General features: G+C 61.6%; 9 protein-coding genes across 11 annotated transcripts; 3 read left to right on the forward strand and 6 right to left on the reverse strand.

The window, feature by feature from the left end:
- Positions 1 to 185: 185 nt before the first annotated feature.
- SPAC11E3.11c_1 (PH and SEC7 domain-containing protein) lies at positions 186 to 5,096 on the reverse strand. 2 transcript variants are annotated; one of them, XM_062767585.1, is made up of 5 exons: positions 4,447 to 5,096; positions 3,869 to 4,305; positions 3,737 to 3,805; positions 1,237 to 3,666; positions 186 to 1,189 (listed from the first exon to the last, which is right to left on the reverse strand). In XM_062767585.1, exons 1-5 carry the CDS (start codon positions 5,051 to 5,053, stop codon positions 344 to 346), a joined length of 4,389 nt encoding a protein of 1,462 aa, XP_062623569.1. In that variant the 5' UTR covers positions 5,054 to 5,096; the 3' UTR covers positions 186 to 343. The 2 variants fall into 2 exon arrangements, with proteins under 2 accessions (XP_062623569.1, XP_062623570.1); XM_062767586.1 differs by having other exon boundaries at positions 3,737 to 4,305.
- A 1,344-nt stretch (positions 5,097 to 6,440) lies between these two features.
- Positions 6,441 to 9,812, reverse strand: Ash1l_1 (Histone-lysine N-methyltransferase ASH1L). 2 transcript variants are annotated; one of them, XM_062767587.1, is made up of 9 exons: positions 9,615 to 9,812; positions 8,488 to 9,558; positions 8,251 to 8,444; positions 8,125 to 8,202; positions 8,060 to 8,073; positions 7,924 to 8,011; positions 7,730 to 7,873; positions 6,580 to 7,689; positions 6,441 to 6,522 (listed from the first exon to the last, which is right to left on the reverse strand). In XM_062767587.1, exons 2-8 carry the CDS (start codon positions 9,479 to 9,481, stop codon positions 6,628 to 6,630), a joined length of 2,574 nt encoding a protein of 857 aa, XP_062623571.1. In that variant the 5' UTR covers positions 9,482 to 9,558; positions 9,615 to 9,812; the 3' UTR covers positions 6,441 to 6,522; positions 6,580 to 6,627. The 2 variants fall into 2 exon arrangements, with proteins under 2 accessions (XP_062623571.1, XP_062623572.1); XM_062767588.1 differs by having other exon boundaries at positions 6,441 to 7,689.
- Positions 9,813 to 10,161: 349 nt separating this feature from the next.
- On the reverse strand, positions 10,162 to 10,715 carry rpc10 (DNA-directed RNA polymerases I, II, and III subunit RPABC4). The gene is made up of 4 exons (XM_062767589.1): positions 10,594 to 10,715; positions 10,462 to 10,554; positions 10,408 to 10,409; positions 10,162 to 10,312 (listed from the first exon to the last, which is right to left on the reverse strand). Exons 1-4 carry the CDS (start codon positions 10,688 to 10,690, stop codon positions 10,292 to 10,294), a joined length of 213 nt encoding a protein of 70 aa, XP_062623573.1. The 5' UTR covers positions 10,691 to 10,715; the 3' UTR covers positions 10,162 to 10,291.
- A 363-nt stretch (positions 10,716 to 11,078) lies between these two features.
- On the forward strand, positions 11,079 to 12,496 carry Rmnd5a (Protein RMD5 A). Its single transcript, XM_062767590.1, has 4 exons — positions 11,079 to 11,356; positions 11,398 to 12,051; positions 12,090 to 12,244; positions 12,281 to 12,496. Exons 1-4 carry the CDS (start codon positions 11,096 to 11,098, stop codon positions 12,357 to 12,359), a joined length of 1,149 nt encoding a protein of 382 aa, XP_062623574.1. The 5' UTR covers positions 11,079 to 11,095; the 3' UTR covers positions 12,360 to 12,496.
- Positions 12,497 to 12,535: 39 nt separating this feature from the next.
- On the reverse strand, positions 12,536 to 13,809 carry SPCC4G3.17 (HD domain-containing protein). The gene is made up of 9 exons (XM_062767591.1): positions 13,593 to 13,809; positions 13,488 to 13,548; positions 13,409 to 13,441; positions 13,345 to 13,361; positions 13,216 to 13,306; positions 13,147 to 13,178; positions 12,875 to 13,110; positions 12,779 to 12,823; positions 12,536 to 12,741 (listed from the first exon to the last, which is right to left on the reverse strand). Exons 1-9 carry the CDS (start codon positions 13,706 to 13,708, stop codon positions 12,548 to 12,550), a joined length of 825 nt encoding a protein of 274 aa, XP_062623575.1. The 5' UTR covers positions 13,709 to 13,809; the 3' UTR covers positions 12,536 to 12,547.
- A 177-nt stretch (positions 13,810 to 13,986) lies between these two features.
- On the forward strand, positions 13,987 to 17,934 carry LOC62_01G001118 (uncharacterized protein; the record flags this gene model as incomplete). Its single annotated transcript, XM_062767592.1, has 3 exons — positions 13,987 to 13,991; positions 14,287 to 17,662; positions 17,700 to 17,934. 3 exons carry the CDS (start codon positions 13,987 to 13,989, stop codon positions 17,925 to 17,927), a joined length of 3,609 nt encoding a protein of 1,202 aa, XP_062623576.1. The 3' UTR covers positions 17,928 to 17,934.
- Positions 17,935 to 18,079: 145 nt separating this feature from the next.
- On the forward strand, positions 18,080 to 18,915 carry LOC62_01G001119 (uncharacterized protein; the record flags this gene model as incomplete). The annotated part of the gene is made up of 2 exons (XM_062767593.1): positions 18,080 to 18,733; positions 18,790 to 18,915. 2 exons carry the CDS (start codon positions 18,080 to 18,082, stop codon positions 18,898 to 18,900), a joined length of 765 nt encoding a protein of 254 aa, XP_062623577.1. The 3' UTR covers positions 18,901 to 18,915.
- Positions 18,916 to 19,008: 93 nt separating this feature from the next.
- LOC62_01G001120 (uncharacterized protein) lies at positions 19,009 to 20,808 on the reverse strand (the record flags this gene model as incomplete). Its single annotated transcript, XM_062767594.1, has 2 exons — positions 20,592 to 20,808; positions 19,009 to 20,554 (listed from the first exon to the last, which is right to left on the reverse strand). The coding sequence occupies exons 1-2, from the start codon at positions 20,795 to 20,797 to the stop codon at positions 19,009 to 19,011; spliced, it is 1,752 nt and encodes a 583-aa protein (XP_062623578.1). The 5' UTR covers positions 20,798 to 20,808.
- Positions 20,809 to 20,869: 61 nt separating this feature from the next.
- Positions 20,870 to 24,250, reverse strand: LOC62_01G001121 (uncharacterized protein). The gene is made up of 5 exons (XM_062767595.1): positions 23,100 to 24,250; positions 22,842 to 23,051; positions 22,212 to 22,804; positions 21,886 to 22,170; positions 20,870 to 21,845 (listed from the first exon to the last, which is right to left on the reverse strand). The coding sequence occupies exons 1-5, from the start codon at positions 24,199 to 24,201 to the stop codon at positions 21,036 to 21,038; spliced, it is 3,000 nt and encodes a 999-aa protein (XP_062623579.1). The 5' UTR covers positions 24,202 to 24,250; the 3' UTR covers positions 20,870 to 21,035.
- Positions 24,251 to 25,472: the final 1,222 nt, after the last annotated feature.

Consider the following 25,472-nt stretch of genomic DNA (forward strand, 5'->3'; position numbering starts at 1 on the left):
CGTTTCTGTGGGGCCTTCTTACGCTCTCATACTCACATGCGTTGTTGCTGTATGTTGCAAAGGAAGAGTTGATGAAGCAACGTGAAGCTGTCGCCTTCAGCCAAGCAGCCCCCTTCAGCGCCCATCCCGAGAGCGCCATCACGCGGCCACTGTCCGCCCCGCAGCGCCCCTCGCACTCCAACCAGCCCATTATACCCGTGCATTGCATCGGAAAGAGGTATCTAGTACTGAACGCGACAGATTTCACAACGGATACACCTCCTCATTACTTTTCGTTGGATCGCCTTTGTCGTTGCAGTTGTCTCGCCTAGCTCGCCGCTCTATATGACTCCGTCGTTATCGCCTACTTCGTTGGCGTCACATGGCCACCATCCTCCCCCGTCGTGTAGCTCTGCCCTGAGCCCTGCTCGCTTGATGTCCGGCTGCCGTTCACTGGCCGCCGCCGGGCAGCCTCCTGCTGCTGCTGAAGGCTCAGTGTTGAGCGCTGGAGCGACCGCTCGAGCTTCTTCTCCCCCTGCTTCTGGACGCGCAGGCCAATCGCGTTGCGGAGTGCCTCGACATATGTCTCGTACTTGAAGATTTCCGAGTGAATGTAGCGAGACTTGGCCGTCCAGTTTTCGCGCGCCTTGAGGGCATTCTTCGAGCCGGCCGTGTACAGGCGGGCCATCGGCTCCTCAATGGCCTTGTGCTGCTCGAGCTCCTCCTTGAGCTTCTGGACGTAGGCCAGAAGAGCGTCAAGCTGCGCCTCCTCGTCCAAGGTAGACGGCATCGTGGCGTGAGGAGGGGGCTTCCACTCGTTGATGTGGATCTTGTCCGGGCCGTGCGTCGGCACCGCAGCTGCGCCACGGACGCGCGCGTTCAGGCCGCCGAGCCTGGACAAGCCCGAGCGCGCAGAGCGAACGCTGGCCTTGTCTTCAAAGTCCTCGTGGCCAAGGGCGCGCGACCAGCCGTACTCCATGTTGGAGACACCGCCCGGCAGAGGCTGCCTACTCTTGCGGGCGGCCCAGTAGTTGCACGTCGCGACCCACTCGGCGACCAGCTCCTCAGTACCAGCCTGGAAGACGCTGATTTCGCCGCTCGGAAGGGTGACCGTGAAGCAGTACGGTCGCTGGGCGCTATAGCCGGGCTTGGGCAACGCCATCGCCATGGCGTGCATCAGGCTGTACTCGCCAGTCGCCTTGGCGTTGGACTGCACACCGTCAGCGTCACATCGAGGCCTTCCAACGAGCCACTTACCATCCAATTGCCACCGCCAACACTGCCGCCTCCAAAACTGCCACTGCCCTGTCCGAAGATGAACATGTGAAGGTCGCCCTTCTGGATGACAACAAAGTACTGCTTCCAGTCCTTCTTTGGTGCGCGCTTGCCGTGAGCCTCGACCTGAATCTTGCGGTGAAGCAAGCCCTCCTTGGCCCATGGAGCACCGAGAAGCGCGAGCTCGACGTCGGTCATCTCCTCGAGGGTGCTCGTCGTCTGTACCGACTGCACGCTGCGAGTCTCATCCTCCTGCTCCTTGATGACCGTGTGAGACAGATTGCCGGCGAATCCGAGGGCGGGCGCGAGGGGCTGGAACTGCTGCTGACCACGCTGGCCAGGGGGTCGCAACGACAGGCTGCTGAGGCCGCCCCCGTTCTTGCCCTCGTTGCCCGGCAACGATGCAATAGGGAGGAGGATCCTCTCATTGCGGACATTGGTGTAAATGTCCCGGAGGAAGTTTTCTGCCTCGATCTCCCACGCCTTGGTGTAGGTGAAGCTGTTGACGGTCGTTGAGCTCGCCCCACGCGATCGGAGGTCCTGGGTGGACGGAGACGTGAGCGAGATCTCGGACACGGGTGACGCCAGGCTTCCGGAGGCATTGCGGGGAGTCGATCCCAGGTTGCTGCTAGCCGCACGCAACCGGATGCTCGAGGTCGACTGCGCAGCCGAGTGCGAGTCGAGGTGACGCAAGCTGCCACTGTCGCTAGCGAGGCCGGGCTCTGGCGACATCTCGCGATCCGGCATGCTCTCCTGGATCGCGCGCATGGCGTTGCGAACAAAGTCGGTGCGTGACATGTGCTTGGCCAGCTCGGCGATATGCAGATCCGTGTTGAGCATCAACATGGCTGCGGTAACCGTGTGAACGATGCCTGGCGTTCCAAGGACAGTGTTTGGGTTGCACTCGAAGAATCGTCCACTGAATCCTTCGATGATACGGTCGATTTCTTGAGACTCGGCCTTGAGGTGGAGCTTGCCGCAGAGGTCTCGGAATGCCTGGTCGAGCTTGAGACCGCGCATGTCGAAGTACTGCATGTAGTAGCGCAGCGCAAAGTTGTTGACGGGGCGGGGGCCGCCAATAAACATGGCGACCTTGTCTGCTGGAACCGTCGACGGGTCGTCATCGAAGAACTCGCGCGCAAGCTGTGCTCCACGCTCTTCGGCATCGCCCAGGTCGTTGAGGTTGACCATGGACTCGGAGGGGGAACCAGATACTTCGATAGTAATAGGTTCGTCGACAAGTGGGCCAGATCCGGAGCTCGTTGGCCGAGATAGTTGGCGGTCCCACTGCTGCTGCGAAGAGGGTGATTTTGAAAGTGAATCGTGGCGGAGTGGCCACTCTCCCGTGTCTGACCTTTGAGAGGGTTGGCGGGGTGTATCCTGTGGTGGCGCATCTCCCTCGGCGCCATCCGAAGTTGTCACCACAGGAGTTGATTGTTGCTCGGCAGTGATCGGGGCATCCGCATTCGGGGCGCCGCTCGTTCTGATATCACCAGAGGGCACCGGGAGCGGCTCTGGCACGAGTCCTTCATCATGAGTGCCCGACCTCGATCCAGGCTGACGACTCATTGAGGGCGATCTTTCAGTGAACGACTGAGACCGACCGGGGCTCGCGGTGAGAGCAGGCGAGTAATGGGTCGAGTTGGGAATTTCCGGGCTGACCTGCAGGTGGTCCGAGTTGGGTGTGTCGTGGCCCGCGACGACGGCGGCGCCGGCGACGATGCCGGCAACAGCACCGGTTGCCGCGCCAACGCGCACTCCACCGCGCCCACTGGCATCGCCGTGACTGATGCGGTCGAGGAGGCCCGAGACGTCGTCTGTAAAGGATGGCGCATTCCTACCCCCTTTGGGCGACTTGGACGCATCCTCTCCCGTGACACGGCGGGGCACAGGTGGGCGGTGCTGTGCGCCGTCCACATTTTCTCTGGGCAGAACATGGGCCATTGGCGGCTGCTCGACGTTTGCCGATCCAACGGAGGTGATGGACGTGTGCCTGGTGTGGTTGATCGGAACGGGAGACTCGACACGATCGAGGACGACCTCTGTTACCTCGCCAGTCTTGGGGTCGTGGTCGGGCAGGCCTGCGGAGCTAGCGGTACCACTACGCTTGGGCTCTGGCAGAGGGGGGTGGTCCAACGTGTCAACCGAGGCGCGCTTTTCAACCTTGCTGACGATGGGAACGGATGGTCGTTGGGGGATCGGCGGGCGGGCGGATGACGGCTGGGGCTGGACGGCGCCATTCAACGGGAGATGACCACTCGACGCCGAGGCGTGTTGGTGCATCTCAAAGTTGTAGTTGTTGTTCCCCGGGAAGTTGGAGCCGGCAAACTGGGGAGACTGTGATTGCGTGGGAGAGCCAACATCATGGTTGGACCTCGCCGACAAGGAAATCTGTGACGACGAGGTAAGGGGCTGCAACAAAAAATGATGGTCAGCGACAAGGCGCTCTCGCCCTGGTTCCTGGTCCATCTTGCCCACTCACACCATGCTGCTCCTTTTGCGAGTTGGACGAGCCAAACATTCTCCCAAACATGCCTTTAGGCTTGCGCTTCTGCTCAGGGTTGTTAGAACATTGCATGTCACGGGCACGATCGCCGGCGATAGGCGCACTCACCTTGTAACCGTCGTCGGACGAGGCATGACGGCCGACAGCTTCTGTCGACGGCGTCTCGGCGATGGAGGGCATGCCTCGCTGGTGGTCATTCGAGTAGCTGGCCGAGAGTCTCTCCCAGTCCGTGTTACGAGTCGGCGGGTTGGGTTGGTTGCGCGAGCGGCCTGTCAACGAGCTAGTCGACGACGTGAGGTGTGAGCCAATGTGAGATCCAATGGCTGTCGACGAGCTGGCGGCGGTCGAGTTACCAGGGCCCTTACCCATCGCATGGTGCGATACAGGCATGGCTGGCTGGTCGCCATTGCCCTGCTTGCCGTTGCGCTTGAAGGCCTTGCTGCCCCGAATGAGGGTCGTTAGGTCAGGCGTCGAGGCGGTTCCCGTGTTGCGGAAGATAGACCGGCGCTTGGGAGGTTGGTTCTGCTCCTCGGCCTTGATTTCTGCTGCGGCAAGTGTCAGCGACGGTACTACGCATTGCAGATGGCACAATGGATGATAGAAGAGGTGCACAAGCAAAGAGCGAGTGGTCGGGCCCCGAGCACCCACGGGAAGCGATGCAATGTTTGTTGACATGGGTCACTCACCATCGAGACCCAAGCTCGCCTGCTGAGCGTACATCATTTTCCTCTGTTGAACGCGCTGCTGTGGAGTTGAGTTTGAACCACGTCCAGAGTCATTGCTGACGAGCGATCCGCGACGCACGACGTTTGGCGAGGTCGATCCCTCGGAGGCCTGACGCGAGCGGTGACCGCGATGGTCGTCATTGCCGAGGAGGATGTCGGACGCGCCAGTGTGAGCGCGGGCCAGCATGTTGTCGTCAACGTCTGCCGGGTCAATGTCGGCGTCGTGGTAGTGGTCGTGGTCGGGGTAGGACTCTGTCCGAGTGAGATCCTGGCCCGACGCGAGCGTCTCGGTGCCGCCAGCGGTGAGGTAGACGACCTCGTTCGGGTTGAGTAGCGCGCTCTCCAAGTCGGGTCTCTTGCGGGGTTGCTGCTGCTGCTGGGGCTGTTGTCCTGGCAGCGGCGAGGTGGATGGAGATGGCGAGTGCTTTGGGACCGGAGCTGGGCTTGGCGGGAGTGGGAGTGCTGGCAGAGGTCTAGGAGGTGAAGTGGGTGATGGAGTGATGGTCGTGGAAGTGGATTGCTGTTGTTGTGGTTGTGGTGGAACAGGAATAGAGCTTGTGCGCGACATTGTAGCGAGATGTGATTGTGGTGGTGGATGGCTGCAGCAGCTCGACAATGCCGGGACGAGATCAAAGCAGCTAACGCGAAAGGGGGGGTGGGTGGTCGGTGGGTGTGGGTGTGGGTGGGGGGGGGGGGGGGCAGGAGGGGGACGAGAGGATGGCCAAGGAGGAGGACCGTGAGAGGGGGTGGTGTCTAGGTTAGCGCGCACGCGCTCAAGGGTGGTCGAGGCAAAGAGTGTCGAGAGATCGGATCAGCCTGGCTTGTGTGCCGTGCCGTGCGCGTGCCGGAGACGAGAGTAGCGGTTGAGGGTTCAGACCAAAAGCAAGGCAAGCAAGCGAGGCGTGATGGAACGTTGAAAGGCAGAGAGAGAGAGAGTGACCCCCCTCGCAACTTAGTGCCCAACTGCCTTGCCTGAGTGACGGACGAATGACGGAAAAAGGTGGCCAACTTGCCGTAGAGGGAATAGGCGCCAAATAGAAAACAAGAAAGTGAGACAGGACGAGGCAGACGGTCGCTGCTGCTGCTGCTGGGCCGACGCGACGACGACTTGCTAGAGCTACTACTCAAACGTCACGAAGGGTCAGATGGGCCCGTCACGGTAAATGACCAGAGGAGAAGGAACAGAACAGGCGGGTACCATGCAGTCGTCGCGCGGCGGATAACAGCGACCAGAGTCGAGCGGCAGGCAGGCAGCAGGCATAATCTGGTGCCATATCCCAGGAGGGCCAGACCCTTAGGCAAGCAACCAAAGGCAAAGGCGCGACACGAGAGCCCTAGCCACCCCTGCCACCATCATCATCACGTCCGAGGGGAGGGGAGGGGAGGGGGATCGATTCGATCCGTCCGTAGTGCAGGCCAGCCAGGCGAGCAGCAAGCAGGGCCAACACACCCACCTGCATACCCGCGCCGCGCCGCCATGCCAGCCAGTTCCTTTCCCGGCGCACCGCGGCGCCGCCTCCTGGCGCCGTGCCGCTCCCCGCCAAAAAGCCAACATTGACGACGGCGCAATTCGCCAGAGTGTCCATTCAATCGGCCAAGCCGCGCCCCGGCGCGTGCAGGGAGCAAAGAGCCGACGACGACGACAACGACATGCACCAGCAGCCGTCAGCCAATGTGCAACCAACCGCCCCTCTCACCCTCTTTCGGCCTCCTCATGTGCATTCACCCGACACTACCCATTACGCCAGAATGATGTAAACATAACAGGGATGCATCGATGCATACAGCGCGCACCCAAGACCCCCCCTCCACGCCCACGCGACACGCTACAAGCGACGCACGGCCTCCACGCCTCCACCCTCGGCTGAACCGTCTCGATCGCCCCCTCCTTATCGCGTGCACATTGCAATCATGCACATCAAACACCTCGGCTACCTCAGCCACCACATCCAACATAGGTATAACATATACATTGTGCTTGCTTCGCAGACATTTCTTCGTACGGGCGTATCTAGCCCCTTTGGCTTTTACCTATCGCTCGCTCATCGTCGGCATCGCCTTCACATTGGCGTCACTTATCACTGTAATACTTACACACACGCACACGGCTTCTCGCTCCGCAAACAATCGTCACGCTCTACTCTAGGCGCCGCGGCGGAGAGCAAGACGCGCAGCACGATCAGACTTGAGAGCCCCATCGGCATCGGCGGGAGTGGCCGGAGCTTCGACAACGTACGCCCATCCAGCAGGCGCGCCGTTACGCGCGCGCTTCTGCATCTGCTTGGGCGTGTTCTTGAGACGCGGCTCGGCCGGAGCACCGGGAGCCTCTGGAGCCACGACAGCCGCGGGGGCTGCCGGGGCATCCTCAACAGGCGGCATGGGCACCGCGGCGGTCGACGCCTTTGGAGGACGACCTGGGCCTCTCTTGAAGAAGCTGGTAATGGTCGACATAGCCGCCTCCAGGCGGCCGGGAGCTCGCCTGGCTGGGTACGGCGATGGTCGGGTCTCGCTTTTCGGCGGGCGGCCAACGCGCTTGGGACCAACTTCCGACTTGACAGCTGCAGGCTCGGCTTTGGGGGCCGTAGCAGCGCTCGAAGGACCAGCATCGACTGGCACGGGCAAGGGGTGCTTGCGTGGCCGGCCGACAGGCCGCTTGACCACCGGCTGATTTGGGTCCGGAAGCGGGTGCTTGCGAGGGCGTCCGCGACCACGCTTGACGACAATCTGCCCGTCGACACGGGGGTGTTTCGGGGGGCGACCACGAGGGCGCTTAACGACAGGCTGGTCCGGGTCGGGCAAAGGGTGCTTCCTCGGACGACCACGGGGACGCTTCGAAGGCGTGCTGACCGCACTGTCCGCAGTTGGGACGCTGACACTGGATCCCGCTTCCGTCGCCTTGGCTTTGGAGGGCCCGGGTGTAGCTTGGGGTGCGGCAGAAGCAGCAGCCGCTGCGGCTGCTGTAGCTGCAGCAGCAGTACGCTCGGCTTTCTTTGCCTTAGCCTCCGCCTTGGCTTCAGCCTTGCGGGCATCCTCAGCGGCTTTGGCGTCAAGTGCCGCCGCAAGCTCCTTTGCAGACTTCTCTCCTGGCTTGCGACCAAGGAAGCCGACACAGTTGGGAGCGCCGCAGTGGCAGCGCGTCCTGGCTTCGTCTTTATTCGATAGGTTGGTCATCGAGAACGACTCAAAGTTGTAGTCGTAGGAGAGCTGGTGGCGTAAGCACAGGTTCTGATGTCGGAAAACTCACCTCCTCTCCTGCCTTGATGTCCCGGGTGGCCCATGTACCGATCTCAAACTCCTCGTAGCCATCACCAATGGTCTGATACTTGCGCACCTCAAGGTTCGGATTACAGCTGTGGTTGATGAAGCGAGCGTCATTGCCGAGTTTACCCTGGAAGTGTGAGACTCGTGCCAGCGGGGCTCTTGGCAACCGATACTTACAGCATCAAGCACTTCATCGCGGTCGTATGCAAGCGCATAGAAGTTGCGGTGACCCTTGTAGTCTGTCCCAATGCGTTCGATGAATGTGCTAATAAAGGTTAGGAGGCCGCAACAAAAATGTTAAAAATAATCTCACTTAATATGAATAACCTGTGATGTCAGCCATAGTGAACCGCCCACACTTTCAACCGCCATGCTTACCTCGCCACGATAGTCGATGACAAATTCGCCCTCAGCAATGTCTTCGGTCGCGACCAGTCCAAATCCACGAGTGCCAGTCTAGACTCGTGTCAGCCCTGGTTGGATGCAAAGGTTTGAGGCACGCACCCAGACAACTTTGGTCCCCTTGCCCTTTCTCCGGCACAGGCTCTTGTTGTCACAGAGATCTCCGCAAGGGCAATCCTTGCCGCAGAGGTAGCTCATGATCCTGTTGATGCAGTGGTCACCACATCCTGCCTCTGGTGCACACCGACAGACGGCTGGATGGTCGGACTGGTACCTCTGGCGCTCGTTGAATTGGTCTGATAATCAGCGGTGGCAATCAAGTGAGACAATGACACGTACTGCTGCGAAGCTTCCGATACGCAGGGGGACGTTTCTTGCCGTCCAGGGCACCCGTCTCACTCTCCCAGAGGATGTTGTAAGGCAATACAAACTCATGCTCCTTCTCAAAAAAGTGGACCATTCCGTGGTCGAGCGGAAGTGGTGGGAAAGTCATGTTGCCGTCGGCGGGTGGAGGTTGAGACTTTCTGGGTCTACCGGGACCACGCTTGACGGGGACGCGGCTGTCCAAAACCTTGTTGACCAATGCCCGCTCAGACGGCGGCTCGGCGTCCTGGCAATAAAGCCCCGCAGACATGTACTCCTTGCGCTTGCCCGGGTTCACGTCGGTGTTGTTGGATGAAGTAGACGACTGTGACCTCTCCATGGTGTTTGCTGAGACGACACGAAGCAGCTGCTGCGAGACTGCTTTCGACGATGACGATGATGCCACTGGCTCCTTTGCAGACGGCGTCGCTGTTGTTGCCGACGCCTTTGCTTCGGGCAGGGTGCGGGGCGTGGCAGTGTGCATTGTTCGCTGTGGTTGAGTGGTCTCGCCAGGGGCACGTGAGCGGAGGGTGAATTTCCGTGCCGTCGTCGCCGACTTGGCCTTGATGCGCTGTGCAATGCCAGCCCCCGCGGAGGAAACTGCACGCTTCGGAAGAACCTTCGCAATAGGAGCGTTGCGGGCCTTTGCCCCAAACTGTCGCTTGGATGGAGGCGGCACGGTACCACCCTGGGCCTTGGTGCTGGCCGCCGCGGCGGTGCGCGGGGGGCGGTCCCCGTTGGGCACTGCATCCTTGCCGCCGTCGTCACGATTCTGCTCCTTGACAAACGTCTTGGCCGCGACGACGACCTTGTCGTCTGGCTGGAGAGCGGCGAGGACACGGTCGCTGGGGAGGTTGCGTGAGGGGGATGGTGGGCGTACAATCTGTAGAGGTGGGAGGGACGCGATTTTGGTCGAGAAGAATGTGCGCTTTTTACGCGGCGGCGGCGCGTCGCCCTTGATGCGGGACATGGTGTCCAAAGCGCGTAGGTTAGAGGAGGAAGGGTGGGTAAGGTTGGTGGTGGTGTGGGTGTGGGTGTTGTGTTTGGCTGGGATGCATGTCAGTGTTTGGATTGAAAGTGACGCGATGTCGAGTAATCCTGACATTTTATTATTGTTTGGGATTTGAGTGGGTGTCGGGTGATGTTACGCGTCGAGTAGTGGGGTGCAAGGATGTGGATTGTGTGTAGCAGAGTATTTGGTAAATAGGACAAGTCTTGTAGCAATGCGCTGATGGCAAGAAGTTGAAGGAAAAGTCGATGATGGATGAAGGAAAAATGGGAAAGAGGTGGGTTGGGTGGTATTTAGAAGGGAGACGAGAGGAGAGGAGAGAGAGTTGACAAGTTGGGAGATAGAGGCGGCGGCGACGACGGCAGCGGCGGCAACAAAGGGGGCCACAACAAGTCTGGCTGGCGCACTCTCCCACCGTGGCACCACTCTACACTAGGCACGACACTGGAGCCAACCCACCCAAAGCACGCATAACTAGACACCCCTCCTGCCCCCCCGCTGCTTGCGGCATGCGGCAAGCAAGACATTTGGCCGGCAATGGCCCTTCCTCGTGCATACAGCATACATTGCATGGCAAACACGCGACAGACGGCCCACTCTCCGATGCACACCGACGGGCACAGCAGCACAACCCACGCTGGCACAATAAATACAGGATACATTCATGCAGTCAACCCCCTCTCTCTCTAATGCTATTGCAGCGCTAATGGCCGTCGCCACATCTGAGCCGTCACGCGTCTCGATGCACACCTCTGCGCACAAACTGCGCAATCATCGCGCCTCAAACTGGACCTGGAGAGTGTGAGCAACCTGCGCGAGAACATTCCGAGCTGCGGCTCGAGGCGGTGGTTGATGGCGCCTCGTGAAACCGCCAAAGAGTCACTCACGACTGCAACTGTCAGCAAAACCCTCATATCGTCACGCCCTTGCTAGTAACTCACTCTTGTGCGTGCGCGGCTTGTACATGACACGGTGTCCACACTCGCGGCAGCGGATGAGCTCGCCCATCTTGATCGACGTCTTTGCGCCGCAGTCTGGCGTCGTGAGCAGTCGTTTTGGAGGGCACAACTCACCACCGCACAGGTACTCGCTCGCCTCGGACGCCTTGGGCGTCTGCCTGGGCGGGATGTGGCTCTCGTCGGGGCGCGAGGAGACGTAGGGGTTGGACATGGTGATGTGGATGGTGTTGTTGTTGTTGCTATGTCATGGAGCTGAAGCGCGTTGAGACAAGGACGTTCAAAATGCGAGAAGGTAGGTGGCGAAAACGCTATCACGTGATTGACACGTCATTTCACGGGCGACGTCGAGGGAGCAGGTCCTACACTCGAACAAGATGCATGCATGCTATACGCTGGGGTCTGGAGTGTAGTAAGAAGCATAGGCTACAGCATAGGGAATCAGACAGGCCCCATGTACCCCGTCTCCGCTGTCAGCTCCACAATCAAGGTGGATCATCCACTGACCGGTCACGTGCCACTTCCGGTCTCCACGGCCGCCACCCCACCGGGTCCCCATCGATGGCTCTGTTAATCACCTCGTTATCGCCATCACCTCATCCTCCCAACCCCCGACCCAATGTCCACCACCGACGTCTCGGCCGCGCTGACGGCGCTCGAGGCGCTGGCGTCCGCGAACGCCACGTCGTCCTCCGGCCCACTGAATACCCTCCTCGACGCGCACTTTGCCGTCGCAAAGGAGCGACTGCTGTCCGGCGCGCCGCCCAAGCATGTCATCACCGAGCTGCAGGCGGCGGTGGCCAAGTCGAAGAAGGAGGTCGAGAAGGGCCTCAAGGCGTGGTATTCGCAGCTCGGCGGCCTGGGCAAGAATATTGAGAAGGTGAGGCGTGTGTTTGGTGGAGCTCGTCGGCTAACGGGCAGGCATTCCCGCCCAACCTCGCAGCGCTCAGCTCGGCATACGACGACCCGCCGCTCTTCTCCGAGCCAGCGGCGCAGGATGCGCTCGACCGCGTTGTGCTCGACTCGCTCGGCCGCCGGGGACTATGGGACGCGGTGGCCGCGTTCGAAGAGGAGACGGGGCTCACATACGACCCGGAGAAGCGGCGGCTCAGCGAGGAGCTGCACCGGATCGTGTCCGAGATTGAGGCAGGCGACCTGACCTCGGCGATAGCCTGGGCAGAGGAGAACAAGGCGTTTCTCGCTGCTGGGCCGCACCCGTCCGACCTCCCGTTCAGCCTGCACCGCGCCGTGTTCCTGACCTACAAGGACGGCAAGCAGGCGCTCCAGTATGCGCGCGAGCACCTCTTCGGCTACCTGCCCCAGCAGCGGGTGCTTGCCCTCGTCACGTCGTGCCTGTACGTTGAGGGCGACGAGTCGCCATACCCCAACGAGGACAAGCCCCTCGCGGCCATGTTCCGCACCGACTACTGCCGCCTGCACGGCTGGGCGCGCGAGGACCCGCTCGAGGTGGTGGTTGATCTGGGCTCGCGCGGCGGCGCGCTCAACTCGATCGAGAAGGCGCGCAAGGTCATGGGCGATCGGCTGGGCAACGTGCGCACGTGGCACGAGCTTCCGGTGGGTTTGGGCCGCGCCGAGCTGAGGCTGACGTACAGATGGAGGTCCCGCTCCCCAACGGACGCCAGTACCACGCGGTATTTGTCTGCCCCGTGTCCAAGGAACAGACTACAGAGACCAACCCGCCCAAGATGCTCCAGTGCGGGCACGTCATCGCGCAGGACAGCTTCAACCGTATGCTGGCCAAGGGAGCGTGAGTGTGTGCCGCTTGATTTGTGCTGATTCCCAGACCCAGTCGTCGCCCAGTCAAGTGCCCTTACTGCCCTCAGGAGACGAGCGCCCAGCAAGCGCAGCGCCTGTACTTCTAAACTCTTCTCGTTGTAGATCCCCCTGCTTGTTGTCTATACCATCATATATCGAGTCGCCGGCAGCTACAGCCTGCTCCGTAACGACCGCAACCCCAACGATTGCCAGTTATTAAGCCGATGCATAGTGTACAACATGGTTTCGGCGGTCACGCTGCGTGCTGCTGCGCGAATGCTGAGTCTAGTTTGATTCAAGCGTGGGTTCCGTTGCCGTTCGCGTGTCCATTTGCCACACCGTTGGCCTGGGCGTCGACGTTGGCGCCGACCTTGACGCCACCGAGCTGCGCCGCCTCCTCCTCGGCGCGGCCCCGCTCCGCCCATAACTGCTTGCGCTCCTCCATGGCTGACTCGGCCCACTTGCGGACCGACGGGTGCTCGAGGTGAGCTACGTTGTCAGGATATACACTATGTGAATCACTTACGGATGGAACCCGTGTAGAAGGTTCCGAGAGTGCGGATGTCCTGGGCTGGAGAGGGCGGTGAGTAGCTGCACGTGCTTGCACCAAGACCATACTCACAACGCTCGTACTCGACGGCCTGGAGGACGAGCTCAAGGCGGTCCAGATCCTTGACCAGCTTCGACTCGGGAGTCTCGCGCGCCTCGTACTCCTCCCACAGGGAGCGGAAACGCTCGCGCGCCTGCTGGTTTCCCTCGCCACCGAGCATCTCGTTGAGGAACGAGTCCATTGCCTGCTCCTCGAGCTCGTGCTTGACGTGCGCGGGGACGCCCTCGATGGGGGTGATGTCGCCGACGCTGCTGGGTTAGCAGGGACCGAGATTTGCAACGCACTATGCCTCGGCGAGGTCGTGCACAAGAGCCATCTGAGAGGTTAGTATTGGCAAGAATCAGATACCTCACCATAACGCATCGGGGGATGTCCAAAGGCCGCTCAGCCGTCGAGGGAATCATCATGGCCATGAGGGCCATGCGGCACATGTGGTCGGCGATGCTGGTTGTGAGCTTAACACTGGGGGATCTGAAGCTCACCTCTCAGGCTTCTTGACCTAGAGACGTCAGTTCAGAAACTAATAGAATGTGCAGACAAACTTACACCTTCCCGGATCCATCCTGAACGCTTCTCGACCTTAACAGTGTTAGCGATGGCTTCCCGGCTCATAGAGCCAGCCAACCTTGAGCTGCTCCAGGAGGTGGAGGAAGGCGAGGGTGTCGAGGGCCTCGTTGCCAGTCGACCTGCAGGTTAGCACCCCAATACCATAAAATCTGGCTCTTCTCACTTGTAGGGCTCTGGCAGCGCCTTCCCTCCGGCACCCGTCACCTGCGAAGGCTTGACGACGGGGTGAGCGACGGGGGTGGAGTCGGCGGTGGTTTCGTAGAGGCGGGCTTGGGTCATGATGGGCGATGGGCTATACACAAGTAGTGGCCTTTTTGTCTTGTTTAACGAGTGTCTGATAGCAAGTGTACGAGAGTATGCAGTGACTGGAGAAGTAGCAGTGGAAAAGCCAACTCTCATGTCAATGTTGTTGTTTTGTTTCTCGCAGCTGGCTGGCCCATCGCACCCAGTTTAAGGGGCCAGCAAACCATGATCCAGGTAATCTCAAGAGGCTGAAATCAATTTTACACGTCAATTACCACGTGTTGTTATCACTGATAATGACCGCCGCCGCCGCCATGCGGTAAGTATCAGGCACCACGGCGGCTGGTTCAACTGCTCGTCGCGGCTCACGCGCGCGTTTCATCCGATCATCTCGTGCCGCTCGCTGCTTTCGACTCTTGACATTCAAAAGCAACCCATGGCTCACAATGCCAGCAATCATTCACAAGTTCAAGTCTATTGAAGTATGTTGATTAGACTGTTTGGTTGGTCACTGCTGACAACCAGCAGAGCCGCATCTAAGGCACCATGTCCAGGAGGCTTGGGTGAGGCGACTGCGATTACTTGTCAACAACAATGGACTGACGCGGTTACAGCTTATCCCGGCCAGGTGCCAGGCCCTCGCCGACACCAAACGCTCTCACGGCCATGGTTCCGGATGACGAGACGCAGCAGCCTCTAGTCTCTACGTCTTCCTCGCGCCCACCCCTACAACCACAACAACAACAACCAACCGAGTTGCGCGAGCTCCTCCATCGCTTCGCGCCTAGCAACCCACCCACGGAGCCAAAGTCCTCCCCACAGGTCATGGTTCCACCCAGCTCTGATTCTATGCTCCCAGAGTCAGAGGAGAGCTCGGGCGGCATCATATGGTCGCCCAAAGCTGGGATCTCACAGTTCGCCGACGCCGAGTCGGTCGCGCATCACCTTCCCCCGGTGACGGAGTACCCTTCGCTCGAGGAGGACGAGAGAGACGTGAAGCCGACGACGACACCAACGCCAGATCCCCAGGAAGCCACACCTCACCGGTCGAGTAGCAACGTCACGGACCCTTCGCAAGGTGGTGAGCTTTCCCAACCCGAGGACGTCGATGGTAGAATGAGCGAACCCGTCGACGATGCCGAGGATGTCCCAACACCACCCGATTCCAACCCCGAGGCCGCGGTACCAGCCACACCAAAGGCAGCGCGCGCGTTTCCGACATCATCATCCCTTCCGGGTACCTCACCTTTCAGACCATTAACCGACCATGCCATTCCCAACGTGCGGGGTACTGAGGAGAGGACGCTGATATCTCCATTGCGCCACGCCACCAACATTACAACCCCCACGAAGCAATTTGCTGCTGCCAACGTTTCCACCTCTCGCGCATCTTCCTCTCGTGCAGCTCGATCGCCGACCAAGTCACCTATGAAGAAGCGTCGGTCACGAAGCCGCTCCTCTAGCCAGGAGAGCAGCGACTTTGGTCGGGGCATGGACCCGAAACCGAAGCCGCGTGCCCGCCTCGAGCGTTTACTCAGCAGGAACGAAGGCGACGGAGAGCCAACGCAACAGTCGATGACAGGTGACGCCCACTCACTTCGTATTGGCGGCCAAACGCTGCGGCGGACGGCCAGCCTGCGGCAACACATGCCGAGCTCTGATGGTCTGGCCGGGCCTGGAGAGGCGACCTACATTAACGGCGAATCATCAACTGAGGTGGATTCATCAGTTGTGGACGAGAATGCCGCAACCTCCCCGCCGCTCAACCCGTTTTACTCCTCTAGCGACCGGGCCCTACCACCTAATGGTCAAGATCCCCCTTCGCACACTGTACGCCGGTACAACGACCTAGACCGGTCAACTGCGTTGTCTCAGCACGCGCCGAGCGAGTTATTCTCAGACAGTATGGGCAGCTCCTTTGTCAACTTTGAAGCATCATCGTCCCAGCCAAACGCCTTTCAAGCGACTCAGATTGCAATTCCCCAGGCTGTCGACCCCGCACCAACGCCTCGCCAGCCCCCTCCGCAGGAGCCATCAGCCTCTCGGGATGATACGTCCTCGCGCTCGCGTTCAAACAGTAACGCTCCGACCATTCCCCCGCATCGCATGCTGCAGCGACGCGATCGCAGGTCGATGACCGATCTGAAACCGGCAGGTGCAGTCCTGGCCCCAAGGGCTCGCCGGCGCTCCCCCTCTCCCCCTCAAGAAGCGACATATGTGGAAGTTGCGACGTTCACAGACCCGACTCAGGTGTCCGGCCCCACATCATCAAATAATCAACCGAAGGAGGAATTGCCTTCGGAGCCCAACCATGACGAGCCTCAACCTCCTGTTGAACGCACACCCCCACCTGCATCTGTCTCTGAAGCACCTTCCTCTCAACCAAGACCTGACACTCAGCCTGAAGCCCGTGGCACCAAATCACCTCCACCTGCGATTCCAGAGGAGCCCTCTCGGGATCCCACGCCGGAGCCTGCCCGACCCAGCCGTTCGAGCCCCATAACATATGGGAAGCGAACGACGCCAAAATCTAACGGCAAGGCGCGTGCGAGGCCTCCTCCATCGTCGGCTTCAGACTCGAGTAGTTCAGCGCCAGAGGATCCCGAAGATGGTACATTTCACGACTCGGAGAACGAGCGTTTACGCCGCGCGGTGTTACCAAACAGGCGGCCGAACCCCCCGAAGAAGCCAAGAGCGAATGATACTATTCTGCAGCCATCTATGGCACGTGTCGTGTCTGACGGTGCAGGGCCATCGCGCGCCGGGAGCCGCCAACCCAACAGAGGCAAGCGCAAGGTGTTATCGCCATCGCCTGATCTCTCTGGTCCAAGCAGCGGTTCAGCCCCAGAGGACGAGGAGGACCACTCGTACCGCCCTTTGAAGAAAGTCAAGGGGAAGGGGGCTGCAAAGGCTACCGAACCAGTCAAGAAGAAGACGAAGCCGGCGTCTGTGAAGACGCGCGCGCCGTCGCTCACGCCGGTGTCTCCACTGTCGAAGGCATCCACGAGAACCTCGCCGAGGACGACCCCGAGAAGAGCTGCTCCTGCCCCGCCAGCGCCACGCACTGCAGCAGCTGATACCCCGCCCGTTAACGCGGCTCCAGAAGCACCTCTCCGCGTTCTGGGCTTCTGGCCAACCACGGGTGTCTACTATGCGGGCACAGTGGTTGGCCGCAACACCAAAGGGTTCAGGATCAAGTTCGACGACGGTTACCACGGTTCAGTGCCCGCCGACCTGATTCGCCACCTCCGGTTGCACAAGGGCGAGCCAGTCTACGACGGCGCCAAGGCCAATGAAGTTTTATACATTGCCGACGGCTTCGACGGCGAAGGAGACAAGATTCAAGTCAAGGATGCGCGTGGCAAGCCCCGCGTGATCAAGACCTCGCGGCTGGTTGTGCAGTCAAACGACATCTCGACCGGGTTCGGGGACCGCGTCGTCCTTGAGAGCCTTCTGGACGAGCGCTTCCCAGCCAATGCGCTGCGCAGCAGCACGTCATTACGCTCTGCAAGCCGGTTCGAGGGTATGGTCTTCCTGCTGACCGGGACGGACAACTCCATGCCGACTGAGGTGCTGCAGAGGAAGATCGAAACCCAAGGCGGCACCGTTGAGAGCCGTTGGGAGGCGCTGTTCAGCATCAGCGAGGACGGGTACGAGCTCGCCACGAGATCAGCGCCATTTGTTCTTCAGCTCGGCTCAAAGGCCATCATGACGCCCAAGGTCATGTCTGCCCTCGCAGCCGGCGTGCCGCTTCTCGCCGCGAGGTACGTCGACGACACAATCGCCGACGGATCCGACTGGAGATGCTACCTCATCTCGCCGGGCGAGTCGCGCTTCCTCGGCAGACCGTCGTCTCAGCTCGTCGACCCGCAGTGGGGCGAAGCGGCGTGGGATGCGTCGAGGGCGCGGTGCCTGCGCCAGCCGCTAACCGGCCAGAGCGTGCTGTTCGTAGAGCCAAGCTCGCGGTACCCGCGCCGCGACGAGATCAAGGTGGGTTATGAAGCGTTTGGCGGCCACTAACCCACAGGTCCTCATTCCTTTCTGCCTCCAGGCTCTCGGCGGCAAAGTGCACCGCGTGGCCACGATCCCAGCCGATCTGGGACCGTACGACCTCGTCATGGTGGAGGACCGCGACAAGGGCCTGACTCTGTCGCGCGCAGCACAAGCAAGCGGCAAGCTCGTCAACGCTGCGTGGCTCAAGCACTGCCTCGTGCTGGGCAAGGCGCTTCCGGCGTCGCTTGCGGAGGACAAGTAGTGTGGGGGTGTGGAATGTGGCATGTTTTGTGTATTTTACCGTTGTAGCTGCATCATGTAGGCAGGCCCTTGGCCATTATTCACCACCACCACCCGAAGCCACCCAGGGACAAGTGGACAACCTCCACCACGCCAACTTTCGGCATCGCACTCATGGCCACACGACTCGTCTGGAGGGTACAACGCGCGCGCATCGGCGGTGTGGGCCTCGCGCCGGCCCTGTCGTCGCCAGGCGTGCTCTCATCACGACCACTCCATCTCCAGCGCGCATACTCGACCCAGACACCTCCACCCCCACCCGCACCATCCTCGCCTCCCCCTCCCCAGCAGCCAGAGTCGGCCCTCTCGCCAAGACTACAGCGCTACGCGCCCCGCCTGGCAAAGCTAGCACAACGCACAGGCGTCCCGCTCCCGACGCTCGCCGTGTCCTTTCTCGTACTGCACGAGCTGACCGCCGTGCTCCCCGTCGTGGGGCTGTACTACCTCTTCGCGGGGTTAGGCGCCGGCGCCGGCATAGTCGGCTGGCTGGTGGGCGACGCGGCTGCCCCGGCGCATTGGGAGGCCGAGGCGCGCACGCCCGGCGCAGAGGATAAGGACAGGGAGGAGGAGCAGCGCTGGACACATACCGTTCATGCTTGGTACGCTGAAGGCCTTGCGCGCGCCGAGCGCGTCGGCCGGCAGTACGGCTTGTTCGGGTACGAGAAGGGCTCCAAGCCTGGCGAGGGGGGCGGGAGCGCCGCAGCGGGCACTGGCGCGGGCGCTGCGGGCGCGTTGGCGGACGCTGTCGCCGCGTACGTTGTCGTCAAGGTAAGTCGGGGTGGTGTCGTCGTTGCGCGGTCGCTCGCTGACGGTCGCTCGCGCAGGCCCTCCTCCCACTCCGCATCGCAGTCAGCGTCGCCGCTGCGCCGGCGTTTGCGCGCCTCGCCCTCCGCCCCTGGCGTGCGCTCACTGCACGGCTGCGCAGGTCGACATAGATGCTATATGCATAGTGTACATGGTGGTGGTGGTGTGGGTGTGCTATCTATCTACTGTGGACTCTTGCCTTCTGCTTCTCGTCGATGGGCTGGCTGCCCGGGAGCCAGCTACGCCCAATCCGCGGGCACCACCCTCCGCCCGGCAGCCTGCAGCGCCGCCGGCGTGAACATCTCGAGTGCGGGCGGCGCGTCCTCGTCCTCCTCGGGGTTCACGAGCGCGGGGTGCGTCAGGCGCTCGAGCGTGACTGCCGCGGCGTTGGCGGAGCGCACGCTCGCGAGCAGGAGCTTGACTTCGGGCGTGAACGTCGTAAAGTCGATCGCGACCTCGCGCCACGCGACGACGGTGCCCGGGGCGAGCTTGGTCGACGCGCGGTACTCTGGCAGCGTGTCGAACGCGGCGTCGACGCGGTCCCAGAGGGCCGTGCTCGGCTCGGGCTCGGGCTCGGCGGCCGTAGAGGCCACGGGGACCGACGGCGTCGAGGCGTCGCGGCTCCGGCTCCCCTTCTTCGCCCATGCCGGCGGCGCAGCTGGCACGGGCGCTTCCTCCTCCTCATACGGAAGCCCCTGCGAGAAGTCATACGGCACGTCGTACGGCAGCTCGCGCTGCTGCTGTGCCCCGCCACCTCCGTGGCCGTGGCCGTTGGCCTGCTGCTTGCCGCCGCGACGCGCGTCCTGCCCCTTGCGCTGCTGGTCCTTGACGAAGGGGAACTGCTTGGACGACACGAAGACGTTGGTCGGGACGGCGCGTTCGGACGGGGGCGCAAACTTGGCGCGTTGGGGGTGGAGCGGCTGGGTGACGCGGATCGGGGTCGCGGGGAGGGAGGCTGCCGGGGCCGAGGCTGGCGCGGCCGTCGGTAGTGGTACTGCCGGCGTTGGCGTGGCCTTGGCGGGCGTCGCGGCGCTCGTAGGCGGTGCCAGCTCTGTGCCGTTCGCCGTCACTTTGTCCGATGAAGGCGTTGCCAACTCGGACACTGACGCCGACTCGGACGACGCCGCCGCACCGCCGGCAGCCGCCACCGGCGCCTCCTCGTCGTCGTCAAACACCGTCCTCATCCCCGCCTGCATGTCCTTCAAGAACCCGCGCTTCTTGTTCCGGTTCGCCATGACGCGCGGCACGGGCAGGAGGGGCGTGACGGGCGTGCCGGCCGCTTCTGGCGCTGCGGGGGCGGGGGCGGGAGTTGCGCTGGGCTGGCTGTCCACGCCGCCCTCGGCCTCGGCCTCCTCGGCGGCCTGGCGCAGCTTGCGCGCCTTCCTTCTTCTCACGTTGCGCTCGTGGGTCGACGCCTTGCCGTGGCCTGGGGGGATGTGCTGGGGACCTGCTGGTGGTGACGCCGCCGAGGAGCTGGAGTCGCTCGAGTCCGAGTCCGATTCCGAGTCCGAGTCCGAGTCCGAGTCTGGTGACGAGTCCGACGAGGCGTCGCTCGAGTCGCTGGACGAGCTGGATTCACTCGAGTCCGATTCGCCCGAGTCGTTAGAGCTGCTAGAGTCACTCGAGTCGCTCTCGCTCTCCACGTCCATCTCGTCCTCGCTCAGGGGTAACGGCACGGCCTCGGGCCTGCTGGCGCTCTTGCTCCTCCTGGCGCGCTTGTTGCTCGCTCCTGCCCCAGCGCTTCCCTCGCGCTGGCGCTTCGAGCTCGTAGGCTTGAGACGCACACTGACGTCAGCATACACACACACAGCCACACACTCACGTCACGACGTCGGCCGGCTGGAGTACCTCGGCGACCTGGCCGCTGAGCAGCTCGAACCCGTCCACCTCGAGAACGACGTCCCCTCGCAGCCCTGGGACGCTCGCGCGCACCTGCGCCTCTAGCGCCGACACGCTCGCGCCGTCGGGCACTGCGAGGATGACCTTGCGCTCTGGGAGCGGCGCGAGGACATGGACCTTGACGCGCATGTCGGTGTTGAGGACGGTTTTGGAGAGACAACAACAATGACGAGACCAACCTCAGAAATTATGGCGCTTGGATTAATCACCGGAAGCAAATGGGGTTTACATCCATCGCATTGTTTGTTCAACAGATGATAAATACAAAATGGTGGGAGAGGTAGGCGGTTGAGGTCATTAAAACGCGAACATGCAAAGAATAATGCAGGAGCTAGGACAAAGGGGAGTAGGCAAGAGCACGCACGCTCTATCGAGCAGACACCGCCGTCACGACAGTCGGAGCCGCCGCAATGCCGCTGCCGCCTCCGCCGCTGCCACCACCGGCGCGCACAGACTCTGCGGCTTCCTGGTCCAGCTTCTCCTGGTATGCGTCATACGCATATTTGATAGGTTTCGAGGGAAGATAGACTTCGTCGGCAGTGACCGCTTCGTCGTCGTTGGTCTCGGGCTTCTTGGGCACACCGAATAGGTCGTCGGGGCTGAAGTCATTGTCTGGATCGACAGGCTCGGCGCGTCGCTTGCCAAGCGCCTTGCGGCTGGGGCGGGAAGGAGGAGTGTCCGAGTTGTCATCCTCCTCCTCGGCGTCTCCTTCGGCACCGCTGCCGCTGCCGTTGTTGGTGCTGCCGCTGCCGCCTCGCGAAGGGTGGTGTGGGCCATCCACTAAACCAGTGAGGCTGTTTGTGCTCGGGCTGTTGACAGAACGCAACTGCCTCGTGCTGGGCAGAGGACGAGGTCCGGGCACCCGAGAGCGCCCCACAGGAGACGGGTTGCGCGCAGGCGACGAAGGCACCCTGGGCGGCTCGGGGAGGCCCCGACGATCCGGCGACGGCGTACGCGATCGACCCCCGTCACGGACAGCGTGCAGGAGAATCTGGTTGGTAGGTGACTCGCCAAGATGAAGTTGCGGCGCCGGTGCCGCAGGCGTGGGAAGGGCTCGGTCATTGCTCTCCTGAGGGCTGACACGACTGCCTCCACCGAGACCAGCATGGTGAGGAGATGGCGATCTGGAGGCAGAGGCTTCGGCCGCCTCACCTGGAGCAAGCATGTCCATCTGCTGCTGCAGAGCGTCAGCACTTGCGAGTTTCTCCCCAACTCACCCTTCGGTCCAGCCTCGTTTCCTTCTTGCTTCGCTCCTGAACAGCCCGCATTTCTTGCTCGTCCGCGGCCATTTTCTCCAGGTCGTCGTACTGTTTGAGAGCATCGGACACAACGCTATGCGCCTCGAAGAGCTGGGCCAGGGCGACCTCCTCCAAGGTCGTGAGGTGCTGCTCGTTGTTCTCAACCGACTCGGCCTCGCGGCGCGCCTTTGTGGCCTCGGCCTGTGCCCAATCCATCTGGCCTGTAAGCGACTCGTGGGCAAGGAATGTCTTGCGGTAAAACTCCTGCGCACGGTTAGATGCCATCGCAATGGTCCACCACCCACCTTGATAATAGGCTTGTGCTGCAGCTCCGCGGGCTGAGTGAAGACGACGGCTTCGGCAAGCACCCGGGCACTTTCCTTGGCAGCGTTGCACTCCTCCATCAGGCGGCGCATGTCCTCCTTGTGATCAGGAAGATGCTGGTAACCGGGTCCACCACTGTAAGGGGCAGGCGACTGAACGATTTGCCCACCGCCTCCAAAGCGGTCAGCAAGCGAGAGCCGCTGAAGTGACGGCTGCGACCCTGGGCGCGACACTGGGACAGACGGAGGCGGCGAGGGCAGTGGTGATGGGCCGGTCGCAATGATAGGCGGGGGTCTTTGGAAGTCATTCGAGGCCGGGTTGTTGTTGTTGGGGCCTCCTCCTGCCTGGAGGAAGTCGTCTGGAAGTGCACGACCTTCCTCGGGCTCCTGAGGTGGCTTGACTTTGCGCCAGAGGTCGATGAGGCCCTCGCAGCCACGTTCCCTGCTGAACTGGTTGGTGAGGCCCGACACAATGTTCATAATCGTGTCATAGGTCTTCTTTGAAGGCTGCTGCCTGACGTTGTTGAGCAAGATTGCCTCGACGACCGAGAGGAACTTTTTGTTTGTTGCGTAGGCTGAAGGTGTCAGGTGGGCTAAAGAAGGTCGACTTACGTCGGTAGACACCCGTGGTGATGGATCTCATTGTAATAAGCCACACACGCGCAGCCATACGGCGCTCGGGGTCGGCACCTTGCTTGAGCTGCTTGCGGATTGTCTTTGCCGTCTCTCTGCTAACAGCGTCGGGATACTCCGAGTTGTTGATCTGTTCGCACAACTGAACCACGTTGGTATACGTCGTCTCGTGGCTGGTGCAAAAGGCCCCTGCAGGCCCGTCAGCACTGATCCTCTCTCGGCACGGTATCGACTCACGGATGAGGGTGGCCACCTCGTCAGCCGCTTCTTGCGCAGTCATAGTCCCGCGCACGGGCTCCATCGGCCTCAACTTTGAGCGGTGCGTGTCCTCGAGACTGTGCCCAATAGAGCTCCCATGGCCATGGTTTGAGATGTCGGCGTCGCGCCAGTCGTCAAAGCTCGGCCTGGTCCCTTCGTGTGACCTGCGAATGGGCGGAGGAGGTTCAATAATGCTCGAAGGCGTGTCCTTGAACTCCTTGCCCTTGTTGCTCTTAGGTCCGCCCCAGCCGACATTCCAGAAACGCTTCTTGTCGCCCTTTTCGCCCTTGTCGTGCTTATCGGACTTGGAGGATGGTGCGTAGTTGTCGGCGTCGGGGCGCATCAGGACGCGATCTGACGGAGGGCCGTTTGGCGGCGGCGGCGGTGGTGGTTGCGCCTTTGACCATTGGTTGTAGGCATGAGGGGGAGGAACGGCGTACCCTGCTGGTGCTGGGGCAGCCGGTGGGTGCGGCTCGGGGAAGGCATTGACCAGTGGTGACCGTGTCGAAGGGGGCATTGGGGTGGGCTTGTTGAGCTGAGGCGCGGGCATGTGGTGAACCGAGCCCTCGTGATCTGACCCCCGACCTGACTGAGAAGCAGAGCTGTAACCGCGACTTCGCGCACTGGCGTACCCGCCGTCGAGATCGGCCGCGTAGCCCCCGACTGGCAACGAACCATTGGTGCCCACGCTTGGCGTTTGGAGGTGTCCGAGACGAGTGGGCGTCGACGGCCTAAACTGCTGCTGCTGCTGGACGTCGGGTGGGCCAGCGCCTGGGGGCAAGTATAAATGCGGTGACGGCTGCGTCACTGGGCTGGGCTGCTGCGATTGAGTATAATACTGTGCTTCTGGCGGTTCTGGCATGTTGCTGCCAGGCTGTGCTCCCGAGTTGGCCCAGGAGTCGTTTGATGCACCCGTGCCCACACGCGAGTGGACGGGATAGCCCGCTCGGTCACCGACATCACCACCACGACGGTACGCGGCCGCATTGATAGCGTCGTCTTGCATCTGGCGGATCTCGGCGTCGCTCGGAGTCGCGACACGTTCAGGCGCAGCTGGCGGTGGTGGCCTGCCTAGTCGCATCGCGGGAGGCGGGGGCGCTGGTGCTTGCTGTTGCTGTTGCTGTTGCTGCTGCTGCTGCTGCTGCTGCTGCTGTAGTGGTGGTGGTGGTGGTGGTGGTGGTGGTGGTGGTGGGAGTCCGCTGTTGTCGCCTGGTGCTGGCATCGGGAATGGCGTCACGCTGGCATGATGGCGTCGTTTCACAATATCAGGCTGGGGGAGTATGCTGCTCATCCCTCCCCCCTTTTGCGGTACAGCGGGGACGCCATCAATCTCGACGCCCGACTTTGGTCTGAACAGGCGTCTCATGATGGTGAGGGCGAGTGAGGTGGTGGTGGTGTGGGATGAACAGCGACGACCAGGATGAACACACGGGGTGGGTAACAGTGCCCGGCTTTGGGTGGCCGCGCGCCGCTAAGGGGTGCTGGCTGGTCTCTGTTGCTGTTGCCTGTGCCGGGTGTTGCTTGTGCTCTCAGCCTTGTTGTACTGGCCTGGGTGTGTGCCCCCTGTGAGCGAGTGGGCTGTCGCTAGTCTGATAGGTCTTGTAAAAGGTTGTCGTGTCGGTTGTTGCGCGTGGTGTATGGTTGTGTGGTATGGTTGTCGTTGTGGGTTGCTGCTGCCTTGTTGGATGATGCAAGGGGGAGGTAGGTCGGAGGGGTGGTTGTGTCGTCGAAGCGTGCAGCGTCCAGGCGGGCGTGCAGCGTGCAGCGTGCAGCTTGCGAGCTGGACTGGGCTGTCCTGGGCTGGCTGGCTCGCTGGCTGGCTCGCTGGCTGGCTGGTGCAGAGCAGAGCAGAGCCGCCGCCTCCGCCGCCGCCATCCAACACCGCCTCGGACGCAGCGCCCCCCTGGGCTTGCTCTGCTTGCTCTGCCGCGTGCCGCCCGCCTGTGCCGCCTGCCTGCCCGCCCTGGCGCGCCTGGCTGGCTGCATGCTGCAATCACGCGCCATTGTGTCTGGGCCTAGAGTCAAACTCAGGGCCTGGAGGGTTGGTCATTATTCACTCCTCCCACTCAACGACAGTGGGCTTTGTATTAGTCTCTATTACCCTCCGTCATTTGGCCATTACAAATCCCAAAGTGTAAATCAATTTGTATTGCCAGGGCAGATTCACAAATGTATGCTTAATCCCCGTCTCTGACAACGGTCTGCCAGTCTCAGCGACACGGCAGGAAGGAAGGGCAGACGACACCGCTGCCCGCAATCTCTTTGCAAAGTATCACCAGTCACGCACGGAAAGCGGTCACTTGAGCACGAACAATGCAACGCGCAGCGACGGGCAGCAGATGACAAGACCGC

This window comes from Vanrija pseudolonga, chromosome 1 (genome assembly GCF_020906515.1).
Source record: "Vanrija pseudolonga chromosome 1, complete sequence".
In the NCBI taxonomy this organism is placed as follows: domain Eukaryota; kingdom Fungi; phylum Basidiomycota; class Tremellomycetes; order Trichosporonales; family Trichosporonaceae; genus Vanrija; species Vanrija pseudolonga.

What these genes read in the sequence shown, in the direction of transcription:
- SPCC4G3.17 (XM_062767591.1), bottom strand. Translation starts at nt 13,708, where the DNA reads ATGACCCAAGCCCGCCTCTACGAAACCACCGCCGACTCCACCCCCGTC. An exon ending in ACCTCCTGGAGCAGCTCAAG is followed by an intron (nt 13,442 to 13,487) that starts GTTGGCTGGCTC and finishes AACACTGTTAAG; the next exon opens with GTCGAGAAGCGTTCAGGATG. An exon ending in CACGACCTCGCCGAGGCATA is followed by an intron (nt 13,111 to 13,146) that starts GTGCGTTGCAAA and finishes CTAACCCAGCAG; the next exon opens with CGTCGGCGACATCACCCCCA.
- LOC62_01G001121 (XM_062767595.1), bottom strand. Translation starts at nt 24,201, where the DNA reads ATGCGACTAGGCAGGCCACCACCGCCAGCTGCGCCTGAACGTGTCGCG. An exon ending in CGAGGTGGCCACCCTCATCC is followed by an intron (nt 23,052 to 23,099) that starts GTGAGTCGATAC and finishes ACGGGCCTGCAG; the next exon opens with GGGCCTTTTGCACCAGCCAC. An exon ending in AAACGAGGCTGGACCGAAGG is followed by an intron (nt 21,846 to 21,885) that starts GTGAGTTGGGGA and finishes GACGCTCTGCAG; the next exon opens with CAGCAGATGGACATGCTTGC.
- SPAC11E3.11c_1 (XM_062767586.1), bottom strand. Translation starts at nt 5,053, where the DNA reads ATGTCGCGCACAAGCTCTATTCCTGTTCCACCACAACCACAACAACAG. An exon ending in CGCAAAAGGAGCAGCATGGT is followed by an intron (nt 3,667 to 3,736) that starts GTGAGTGGGCAA and finishes TTTTTGTTGCAG; the next exon opens with CCCCTTACCTCGTCGTCACA. An exon ending in TTGGCGGTGGCAATTGGATG is followed by an intron (nt 1,190 to 1,236) that starts GTAAGTGGCTCG and finishes GACGGTGTGCAG; the next exon opens with TCCAACGCCAAGGCGACTGG.
- Rmnd5a (XM_062767590.1), top strand. Translation starts at nt 11,096, where the DNA reads ATGTCCACCACCGACGTCTCGGCCGCGCTGACGGCGCTCGAGGCGCTG. An exon ending in GCACGTGGCACGAGCTTCCG is followed by an intron (nt 12,052 to 12,089) that starts GTGGGTTTGGGC and finishes GCTGACGTACAG; the next exon opens with ATGGAGGTCCCGCTCCCCAA. An exon ending in CGTATGCTGGCCAAGGGAGC is followed by an intron (nt 12,245 to 12,280) that starts GTGAGTGTGTGC and finishes GCTGATTCCCAG; the next exon opens with ACCCAGTCGTCGCCCAGTCA.
- Ash1l_1 (XM_062767587.1), bottom strand. Translation starts at nt 9,481, where the DNA reads ATGTCCCGCATCAAGGGCGACGCGCCGCCGCCGCGTAAAAAGCGCACA. An exon ending in GCGATGAAGTGCTTGATGCT is followed by an intron (nt 7,874 to 7,923) that starts GTAAGTATCGGT and finishes TCACACTTCCAG; the next exon opens with GGTAAACTCGGCAATGACGC. An exon ending in ACATCAAGGCAGGAGAGGAG is followed by an intron (nt 7,690 to 7,729) that starts GTGAGTTTTCCG and finishes TTACGCCACCAG; the next exon opens with CTCTCCTACGACTACAACTT.
- rpc10 (XM_062767589.1), bottom strand. Translation starts at nt 10,690, where the DNA reads ATGTCCAACCCCTACGTCTCCTCGCGCCCCGACGAGAGCCACATCCCG. An exon ending in GAGCGAGTACCTGTGCGGTG is followed by an intron (nt 10,555 to 10,593) that starts GTGAGTTGTGCC and finishes TCACGACGCCAG; the next exon opens with ACTGCGGCGCAAAGACGTCG.